The sequence below is a fragment of the Ursus americanus genome, chromosome 12 (genome assembly GCF_024610735.1).
Source record: "Ursus americanus isolate L20-20 chromosome 12, mUrsAme1.1.p, whole genome shotgun sequence".
Lineage (NCBI taxonomy): Eukaryota > Metazoa > Chordata > Mammalia > Carnivora > Ursidae > Ursus > Ursus americanus.
The window spans coordinates 18,480,511-18,491,731 of record NC_142138.1 but is presented as its reverse complement, the minus strand read 5'-3'; the positions used below and the strand labels follow the sequence as shown (position 1 = coordinate 18,491,731).

The following is an 11,221-nucleotide window of genomic DNA, read 5'->3' as shown; positions in this document are numbered from 1 at the left end:
AGCACTGTCTTGTAACAGATCACACACTCTTTTCTACTGAGTAAAATGGAACCATATTTTGCTTTGCTCACCGAGCAGTGTGCAAGTCTGCTTCCTGCTGCAGATCACAACTGGGCTGGTTTTCTCATTATTTTGGTGCTAGTTCCAGTCTTGCCCGCTGGAAAATGCCTCCTGTACCTTTGAGCACAGCAAAAAAGATGTGCTCTTGCTCACGCGTCTGCCGTACCACCCCCACATCCCAGGTGTCGAGTGGCATGTAAGCCAGGAAAGACCGTGGAGGTGCCCTTGGGCGGAGGTGGGCGTGGGAGCAGGAGTCATGTGAATGGGGTTCTGCGCCTGTCCTGCCGTTCACTGAGCAAGTCTGAGCCTCAGACTTTCCCACGCTAAGACAGCGACAGTGATGGCACACACGCCACACGGCTCTTCTGGAAGAGTGTTCCAGGAACTCCACTCTGTCATCCACACACAGAGGGGCCTGTGGACAGCTCAGCTGGTGTTGACCAGAAGGCTGGGCCTACTCAAAGACCTTCAGAGTATCTGATTTACATTATCTAGGTCTCTGTCCCTTTCTACCTCCTCCCATGCCTTCAGCCCGTCTCCCCTAAAGCAAGAGTCCCAGTTGTGGTGCATTCTGAGGCACCCCCAAGATCATTCTAACCTGTGATGTTGTGTCTACCTAGAGAGCTCCCCGTCGACCAGCCTTAAATCCATAATGAAAAAGAAAGACTATGGCTTCCGTGCAGGAGGTAATGGGACCAAAAAGAACCTTCAGTTTGTTGGGGTTAACGGTGGGTAAGCATCGCTCGTGAAGCCCAGACTGCCCCCCTCCACACTACCTATCCTGCTGTTGTCCTTAGTACTCTGTTTTCCTAGGGGGAAGCATCTGGTTTTCATTTTTCTTCAAGGGAATTAACAGCCCTTTAAAACTCCATCTTGGGTTTGCATGTGTTTGGCTCCTTGCCAGCTGTGGTGGTCTGCTGGATCCTGTGCTTTTAATGTCCTGGCTTTGGTGTCCCTGGGGCCAGGATTCTAGGTGGCTTCTGGGAGTTTGGGGAGAGCATGGGCCCTTTACAGAAGATATTTAATCTGAACCACAACACTGAAAGCAGAACATACTCTTAATTTGTTGAACTTCAAATTTTATCCATTTAATTTTTTTCTTTCTTTTACTAACTTACTGCAAACCAACCCAGCATTTTTTAGGATGAAGAAAAACAACAATGTCTATTGACTCAGAACATGAACCAAACCTTATATAGTCTAGAGAGTAAATCATTGGATTTAGAATGTTTTCTAAATCAGTCAACAAACATTTATTAAATGCTGACAAAAGTGTTAGGTGTCAGGGATTAAAAAAGTCAAATAAATCATAGTCCCTGCCTTTAGCTCATACTTTAGACAGGACAGAGATAAAAAATAAAGCTAAAACACCGATATGCTGAGATGAATTCTAGTAAAGAAGGGAGTGTGGGCCCAAAGGAGGGGCACCTGATCCAGCCAGTGGTGGGTTCAGGAGGTCGGAACCCCTGCTAGTTTGGGTGAGACCAGAAGGGAGACACCAGATTTAAAAAAGGGCCATGTCAGTGTTGCAGGCTCTGTGAGGAAAACATCAGACATAATGACAGGATGTCACAGGAGAGACACTGTTCCCATTCCCACTAACGTCAGACGCGGTGAACCTGGGAGAAGCAGGTCCTATTTCTCCGCTACTTAACCGCCCCCGCAGTGCCCGCCCTGCGCCCAAACCCGGAACTCCATCTTGTAGCTATTGCTGGCCCCATTGTGTACCATCGCATCCCGCCTGTCTACCCGAAAATGTGCCAAGTGGGGCCTATCTTGGGCCCTTGCATTTGCTATCTGTCCTTCCGTCTGTCTCCTTGCCGCTCTTAGAGTGCTCCTGTCCCAGATCTTCTTCAGGATCTGTCACTTTAGTGCAATGGTTCTCAACCTTGGCCGTACCTTAGAAACCCTGGGGGAGCCTTAAAAATACCAATGCCTGGGTCCCCTCCCTGAAAACTCTGCCTTAATTAGTCTGGGGTGCAGTGCAGATATTGGGAATTTATGCACCCTCGAGTGAGTATAATGTGCAGCCAAGGTGAAAAACTTCTGCTCTAATTAATGTAGCCCCTCCTCCCATTACTCTATTCCATGGTCCTTTATTATTTTATTCATTGTTCTTATCACTATCTAATTATCTAATTACATGTTTGTTTTCTGTTTTTCTCTACTAGAATATAAGCTCAATTAGGACAGGGACTTTGGTATAGCATTTAGAACAGTGTGTGGCACACAGTAGGTGCTCAATAAATTTCTGTTGAATGAATGAATGGACTTCCAGGTGAACTTTTTATGGAAGCAACTATAAGACAAGAACTGCTTGGTAAACGTAATATGTCCCACCTCCTCTTAATCACAAAAGCAAAAGGTTGTTCCAAGCACAGCAGAGGAAGAAATATCTGTAGTTTAAACAAGCCAGAATGTGAGCCTGCCAAGGAGCAGGCTGGCTTTGCAAATCCAGTGAGCATGGGGGCCTTACCTAGTGGTCAGCATCCAGAGAAAGGGCCTCAGGGGGTTCAGTGGAAGCTGTGGCCACTGGTCTCCCCTGGTCTCTGTGGCAGTGTTCAATGGCCCCGGAGCCTGAAATCTTCACCTTAACTGCAGGATCCTCTATCAGAGGTCTCCCGTTGACCATCAGCAGAATGATCCATAAATCTGCCAGGACCTCCCTCCGTGGTTTGTGGTCTGCCACCTCAATGGAGTCGCATATAGCTGAACATAAGGATCACTGCTGGGGGGGTGGGCCACGAGACAAGGGGGCCATGCCCTCGCTTTTGCTGTTGCAAGCAGTAGCTGAAACAGGCCGCAGCCAGGAAACACAGATGCTGGGCTCGGGCACCTGACTGCTCGTGTTTCCTAGGGAACACTGCTGGGAGGACACACAGATGGGTCCTCCCGTGTCAGGTATAAACTAGGCTAGAACAGGGAGGCTGAAGGGAAGGTTCACAATCACCCAGAGACGTGACGATCTGTCAGTCAGCTCTGAGAATTCAGGGTGGGAGAGGGGGATGTGTGCCTACATCTGGGCCCCTCTCTAGACAACACGTTAGGACTCCAAAAGCTAATGCTTTTGTGAGAATCTTGGATGGCCTGACTGGGTCATCCAAATGCGTCGCCAGTTAGGGCATGGGCTATTTGTGTGTTCACTGCAAAGAGCTTAATTACCTTTTCTCCCCGAATGGCCTCCAGGGTCAGAGCCACAGCTCTCAACCACATCTTTCTCTGATGTAAGGTTCCCGGGAGTCCCCTCACCCAGGCCTGCAGATACAGAGAACGGAGGATGTGGTTAGCAAGCTGGGGATTATTATCTGAAGCCCACCTGGTTCTTATTTGTGTTGACATGGGTACCAGGCAGGAAACACAGAATGAGTGACCTTTGTCTCCTTCTCCAGCTACGAGACCACCTCAAGTGAAGAGACCAGCAGTGAGGACAGCTCCCCGGAAGACTTGTCAGACAGCGAGGCTGAGAAGAAATGTGATGGCCCAGAACATAGGCGGGGCAAGGAGGCCCACCCCACCTGCAAGGCTGGGCAGGGCATCCCCGAGGGCACCAGCACCACAGGCCAGGAAAGTGGGCCTGGGGAAGAACTCCCCCATCCCAAGGCTGAGAGGTGAGTCAGATGGGTATAGATGGGGGTATCCGATCCTCGGGGAAAGGGCAAGGGCACTTCATCCTTTTATTCTATTCTGTTTGTTCATTTGTTCTTCATCTTTCTATCATTTACCTGTATTTACTGAGTTTCTAATCTATGGCAGGCACAGATGTCACTCTGGCCTTCGTGGGATATCCGTCACAGACAGAGCTCTCCATGTAAAGCTAACATCGTCCCACCCCTGGAAATGGGAAGGACTTTACATGTACTATAATCCTTTTAATTATCCTGGAAAGTAGAAATTATTATAATCCTCACTTTACAGATGTGGAAAAGAGGCTTAGAGAAGTTAAGGGACACAGCCGAGTGGGGCTTGTGACCCAGGTCTTGTCTAATTCTCACCCACGTGCTTTTCCGCCTCTCCCATTGGCCATGTTGACATAACCCCATATTTTACAGAGATGTGAGGTCACGTCACATGATGAAAAGAAGCACTGTCTTTGAGGCTGGACACGCTTGGGTTCAAATCCCATGTCTGCCACTGTGTCCCTTTACACAAGGCGCCTCAACTGTACTTGCCTCAGATTCCTCATCTGTAGTATGTGGGTAACAGCCACCTGATAGGTTTGATCTGGGGACTGGATGAGAAAAAGTATGTAAAATGCCTAGCACAGTGCCTGTCACAGAGCAGGCTCTCAAGAAATAATAGAGGGGTGCCTGGGTGGCTCAGTCAGTTAAGCGTCTGACTCGACCTCAGCTCAGGTCTTGATCTCAGGGTCATGAGTTCAAGCGCCACACTGGGCTCCATGCTGGGTGTGGAGGCTACTTTAAAAAAAGAAAAAGAAATAGTAGAAATAAGGATAGTAAGTTGCATTACCACCATCACCCCCCTCGGCTGAGGGACTGACGGGCAGTGAATGGGGGCTGACTGGTAAGCAGGTCCACAGGGCTCCTCCAACATGGCAGCACTATAAAGACACACTGAGGGCAGAGCTTCCTGGTGACCAGTCCCATTAAGTCCCACCCCGGGATGTTCTGTCTGCTCTTACACTAACACAGGAAAAACGCTCAGCACTGAGAGCACCCCAGCTTAACTGAGTTTCATTTTATTGACTCTATTAGCACTGATGGTATCCTTCATGAAAGAATAACCTGAAAAAAACTGCTGGTAGGGATTGGGTTCTTTGGGTTTTTCAAGTCACTTAGGCAGAAAATGTTTTATCCAAAATCAGGAAGACAGCCCTCCCTTTTCTCAGCGTGTCAGGAATTGCAGTTAGTCCCGTGGCCCCCAGAATGCTTTGGTGATCTGTCCCGCCTCCTGAGAACAGCAGGATAAAAAGGGCAATGTGCTTGACTCACTCTTCAACAGAGTTCAGAGGCCAAGCCTCATTGTCAGGAGGCTGTATTCAACAGAATGCCCCTTGCCTGGGACGTGGCCGTGTGTGCGAGTTTCAGCTGCTGAGAAGTGAAAGTCAAGCTAGGGGATTACTTTCTTTTATGGTAACACGAAGACTGATATACATGTATCTTTTTTTTTTCTTTAGATATAAACCCTCAGAAGAATTCCTCAATGCATGCTGGGCATTGAGCCAACATCTGCCAGAAACTGGGGCCACCACAGACCAACTCTTGGTACTGTGATTTTTCATTGTCATGGAAGGATGTCCCTACTGTTTAAGCTGTTAGTTCCAAGTGGGTGACTTTGGTCTCTTGCCTGAGGCAGCGGTGTGGGAGTGCATGGAATCCCTTACCTCTGGGTGCCTTCATTTGCCCAAACTCTGCTGCCAGGGTAATGGGTTATGCTGGGGGACTGGGACCAGAGGCATATGCAGCAGGGAGCAGCCTGGTGCTTGGAGGCACAACGGAGCGGTATCAGGCATTACACCTGAATGTCCAGCTTTATAAAACTATGTGTGGCTTCAAAACCAAAGCAAACCTTGTATGGCTTGGGCTCAAAATTGCCTCACAACTGGAGAAAACTATGGGCCGAGTGAAGAGCATGTGGAATGGGAACCGAGGGTTCTAGTCCCAGGACCGCTGTTGGTGAGATCTTGAGCAAGTCATTTCAACGCTCAGAGCTTGTTTCCTCGTTAATAAAATGAATGTGGGGGTGGGCAGCATGTCTTCCTTACCCCCAAACCCTGATATTTAATTCTGTAGTCTTGACTGTGTTTCTTGATGCAAACCTATGGGTCCAGAGACCAAAAGCAAAAAGATTATCTCTGCTTGTTTCTTAACACCTTCATGGCCCACAGGGAATTAAACACGTAGCCATTAGGTTTTACTTTTATTCAAGAGACCCTGGTGCAGACACATATTCCCAAGTCAGGAGAGCCAACTGGTAGGCCCCAACATGTAACAGCATGTAAGCATTTTTAAAGCCCATTTTGTTCTTTGCAGAAGAGCCTTAGGGGTAAAAAATGATTGATTCAGCCCAATCCTTTTGATTATTTTATCTTAGCTGATTTCACAAACAACCGTTCCCACATTGTTAAAAAACCAGTATGTGATGTGAATGTTGATCGAAACTTAATCTTAAATGAATTATAGAACTAAGCTGTATGTTCCTTAATATTAGCATCTTTCTCCAGATTCTCCTGAATATTCCACAGGAAAGGGAGATATTCTGAGATATAAAAAGTGTTTCAGCCACAAAAGATTCCACTGTTTCTGCCTAGAAAAGTGATAGGGGAGGGGTGTCTCACTGGCTCAGCTGGTAGAGCATATGACTCAATCTCAGGGTCATGAGTTTAAGCCCCAAGTTGAACGTAAAGTTTACTTAAAAATAAAATTACAATTAAAAAGAAAAGAAAAATGATAGAGGATGTGCAAACCTGACACCACACCCATATTAGGATCAAAGTACCCCCTACCCCCACCCCACCTTAGAGACATCGTTATACAAGGACCTAACTCTGTAGAGCCATGGGAGGTTAGGGACCCAGCCCTGTTTCATCCCCATTTTGTAGATGGGACAAGTGAGGTTCAAAAAGGCTATATGACTTCTCAGGTCACACAGCTGAGCCGGGACTTAAGCCTGGCCACATGGGCTCAGTGACTCCAAGCCCAGTTCCTTTCCAGAATAAGTGTGAAATCACATCCCCATGGTCCCCTCCTCTTCAGAGAGATAACTTAAACATGTTCTATTTTAAACAGGTAGGTCATATAACACACAGAGTTGATGTCATTCACTCTGGAACTCTCCTCATTCCTGGTTCCAAAGGAGCTACATACTGCAGATAGTGGGGTCCTGCCATAGGTTGTTAAACCATTTTCTCTGAAGGTTCTAGCAAAGCTTAAAAGCCAAAAATAATTCAAGCGCAGCTGTTTGGGTTTTATTTCTAGCATAAATTGTGCATGTTGTTTATCTTAGCTTTCAGCGTGTGCCTTCCCCATTAGTAAAATGTTGTGACTTGCTAGCTATGCCAATTAAAAATGCACAAAAGTCCTGGTAGGGTCCGGGCTAAGGTCAATATAGGCTAGCTCTATGTGTGTGAAAGTCTGGGCCTTGGTAATGCTGTGCATACAGGGGTGTGATCTAAACTCCCAGTAGATTCAAACTGTCACCTAGAAAAGTGCTTTGCCACTGGTTAGTGTTTGCTCTCCCAGACCTCTTTCTACCACAGATGGGGGGGGGGGGGCTGATCGCACAGGTTCAAACCCACCCCCGGCCCCAGCTCTGATCCCTCCAGGAGTAGACCACATGGAGGTAGAGGGAGCTGAGAGGACAGGGGTGGACGCAGCCAAAGCTGACTTCTCCCAGTGGAAACTAAGAGCCCAGCTCGAGCACCCCAGGCCAGGCGACCTCCTGGAACTGGAATCTGTTGGTATTTCAGAGGCAGACCTTGAACACCATCCGTCAAGAGTGGTTTCGCGTCTCTAGCCGGAAGTCGTCTAGCCCTGCTGTGGTGGCTGCCTACCTCCGTGGGGTCCAGTCCCCACACTTCCTGAAGCTGCTGGTGAACTTGGCTGATGGCAATGGGAACACGGCCCTTCACTACAGCGTGTCCCACTCCAACTTCTCAGTCGTGAAGCTGCTGCTGGAGACAGGTCTGAAATGGTTGTGTCTGCTCAGTCTGGGTCCCTCCTTGAAGGGCAATTTTGGTACCTACTTCCTTCCAGCATGGAGATTCTTCACTGTCCTGAGTTCCTCCTGTATTCTAGGAACTGAACTAGACCAGCATGCCTTTATTATGACACTTATGCTTCACAACACTCTTGTGATGGGGGTATCATTATCCTCGTGTTGCTGTGTGGGACAATGTCATGCAGCCTAGGAGTGACTGTGTGAACAGGCTGTTGATGGGGCTGACTGAAGGCGTGTCCAGGCCCAATGGCATCTATGAGTTTAGGAAGGCTGTATGAGGGATATCTAGGTGGGTACCCATAAGAGATATAAAACCCCAAATGATCTCCACGGATTAGGCCCTCTGCTAAACACTTGGCGTAGGAGATCTCATTTAATCCTCATAACTCCTATTCATAGGGATGATTATCCCTGTTTTATAGATGATGAAAGGGACACTCAGAAAAGTCAGTAGACTTTGGTGTTGATTCTGAGAGCGCACAATGACTCGGTGTTGCTGGGGTTTAAAGCTGATACCATTGGTTTGTTCTTCCATTCCTGGCATCCAGGAATTGGAGCACGTGCTAGATCTGTAACCCTTACTTAGGAGGCCAGAGGAGGAGTTTCAATGGGCATCAGGAAGTCTGAATTCCAGATCCAACAGCTTTCCCCCAACTTGGATCTTGTCCATCCTGGCTTAAATGCCTCCCACGGCTTTCCATTGCTCTAAGAATGAAAGGCAGCTTCCTCAGCCTGGCTTTCAGGAATCGCGGATGGCCTGGCTCCCGCCACATTTGCTACCTCAGTCATCACCATGCATCCTCCTTCCATCCACTCCAGTCACAGGGCCTCCAACTCACCAAGCTCATTCCCTCCGTAGGGCTGCTGCATTCTCTTTCTATCTGAACCCTTTTCCCTGAAGCCCTTCTCAGGCCCGGCTCCTTCTCATCACTCCAGTTCTCCAAAATTCTGTTAAGCAGCCTTGAGGGCTTTCTACCTGAATGGAAAGGTGATGTACCTAATGACAGTCTAAAGTTCTTTCTGCTTTCCACATCATCAAGGAAGATAAAGGCGCAACTCTAATGTTGAGCTAATTGTACCAGATTTCAGTTCTTTACGGATTCATGGATACCATAAAAGGGGCAGCTCAACTGAGAAAGGCACATAATTAAATGGAGCATACCTCTGTGTTCTGTGCATGAAGAATCCAAAGATTTGAAATGTAGAGCTTCATCTTGAAGTAGCTGGGACTTGCAGCCTATCTGTAGTTCTCCAGGTGGGCCAGGCCAGAGAACAGACAACCTAAGCTTTGGTTGTTAGACCTTTCTGCTGGTGTCGACTGAGAATCCATTCGGGTCTCCTCAACCCTAAAGTGATCTGGAAGCTTTCTGTTTACCATACTGATACAGCTGAATAGCCATATGCATAAAGTATGAAGGGGAGCTGGAGAATGAGCTGAAGGTACCATTACTTTCCGTCACTGTAGAAGGCCCGCTGAGGAGGGCGTATCGGTCACACTCTGAAACCTAGGCACGTAGCTGTGAGCCATCCAGAAAGCATGTTACAAACTGTAAGGGGCTACACAGAAGTGACTCATCATGACTGAGTAGAGAGCCAATGGGTGCACCTCCACCACCTTAGTCCTTTGTGCTCGATCCTTTATTTTGCCAGAACACCACTGCAGAGGAGAAAGCTTGTGGACCTGGAACACGCTCAGTCAAGAGCCTCTAGGGAGGGCTGGCTCACTCCCTAGTGGCTGCTCAGAAGCACCTGCTGTGAAAGCCCTGGGTCCTCAGCCTCTTTCCTGAGCCCCTGGAGAGGAGTCAGTCCTTACTCTACTGAGTCCTAAGTCATGTTTCTGAAGAGAGTAAAGAGAACTGTAACCTGAGGATTGTTTACACCTCTTAAGAGCAAACATAAAATAGTCATAAGGTAAAAATAAAAAAGTCAATAACAAGGCAATGCAGATACTCCCATCTTTATCAGGGCAGAGCTGTGTGCAATGCATGGGGTTATATTCATCTTTCATAGCCCAGCTGGTCATGACAGTGGTCAGATCATTTTTTTTTTTTTTTATCCGCTGGCATCTGGCATCACAATGGCATATCTCTGAAAAACTGTTTGAGGTGGGATGGAGGGAAAGTCAAACCAATATTGCTTTTTATCCAAGAACAGAACTTTTAAGTAGCCCAGGCATTTTTTCATAAATCAGATTTGTTACAAGGAATACCTAAGTCTTCCTGAGCAAGTAGCAAGGCTACAAAAACAAGAATACTATTCTGGACAATAATAGTGAAACAGTTAATGCTTACTGAGTGTTTGCTATGTGCTAGGTACAGTTCTAAGTGCTTTCAATATATTAACTCATTAAACTTCACGGTAACCCCATAGGTTCTATTATCATCCCCATTTCAGAGAGGAAATGCTAAGAAAGGCTAAATGACTTGATCTACTGAGATAGTTTTTTTTTATTGTCCAAGAGATACATACATTTTTCAGATAAGCAACAGTATGGGGAAGATTTTGTTTGCCACACGGTACTGCCCTTATGGGGTGGGATCGTTTATACAACAGATAACAGGCTGATGACCTCCTATGTCGCCTTCGGTGGAGAGGGATATGAATGCATATCTCCAGGGTTACAAAGCAGACATTTCTTCTGAGTTCTCAACTAATACTTCATCTTAAAAATATGCTATTTTTCATTCCACTGTGAAATGTATATTAATATTAAAATGCATGGAGGCTTTTTTCCCCCTCCATTTTTCAAATGAGATGGTTATTCCTGGAAGATTTCCTATGTTTATCCTGTGGCATTTTACAGGCCCCCTGGTACACTGCCTAACATATCACTAGGCCTTTGGGAAAGACCTGAAAAGACCTTAAGCTGATGGCTATCAGCTTAAGAGTTACACACAACACAGAGTAAAACCTAAAATGCACAGCTGTGGGTGATGTTTGGCCGGGTGAGTGATGGGCTCTAGAGCCAGACAGACGCGCGTCCTGGTCTCATTTCACCTTCACTTGGGCGATTTATGAAGCTTCACTGACCTTCAGTGTTCAGAACACTGCTTTAGGAAATAGTCATGATCACTGTACCCCTCGGCCATCTCCGACTCTACCATGGACCTTTCTTGCTGGGTAGCCTCAGAAAAGTTGTAAAGAAAACTAACCACTTTTGAAGGCTGCTACAAATGTAAACACTGACTCCACCACTGGGAAAAGATTGTTCTAAAGGGGGCCTTCTAGCCAGCAGGCAATTGGCAGATGTTGACCAGGCTAAAGCAGAAACTCACGTCTGCTCCCTTGGGAACTATTCCAGTGGCCCCTGCTCTTCTTGCAGGTGTCTGCAATGTGGACCATCAGAACAAAGCTGGCTATACTGCCGTGATGATCACCCCCTTGGCTTCTGCGGAGACCGACGAAGACATGGCTGTCGTCTGGAAACTCTTAAGAGAAGGAAATGTGAACATCCAAGCTACTCAGGTAGGAGGTGTGAACACGG

General features: G+C 47.1%; 1 protein-coding gene across 6 annotated transcripts in view; it reads left to right on the top strand.

Annotated features, from left to right (window-relative positions):
- The window catches only part of KANK4 (KN motif and ankyrin repeat domains 4), a 72,675-nt gene that overhangs the window by 49,203 nt on the left and 12,251 nt on the right, over positions 1 to 11,221 (top strand). For 5 of the 6 annotated variants that reach the window (XM_087865955.1, XM_045802199.2, XM_045802202.2 and 2 more), the window contains 6 exons: positions 681 to 792; positions 3,450 to 3,668; positions 3,814 to 3,915; positions 5,195 to 5,282; positions 7,487 to 7,700; positions 11,060 to 11,202. In XM_087865955.1, coding sequence (XP_087722081.1) covers positions 681 to 792; positions 3,450 to 3,668; positions 3,814 to 3,915; positions 5,195 to 5,282; positions 7,487 to 7,700; positions 11,060 to 11,202 — 878 coding nt within the window. The remainder of the gene's footprint in view (positions 1 to 680; positions 793 to 3,449; positions 3,669 to 3,813; positions 3,916 to 5,194; positions 5,283 to 7,486; positions 7,701 to 11,059; positions 11,203 to 11,221) is intronic. The other variant, XM_045802201.2, reaches the window with a different exon arrangement.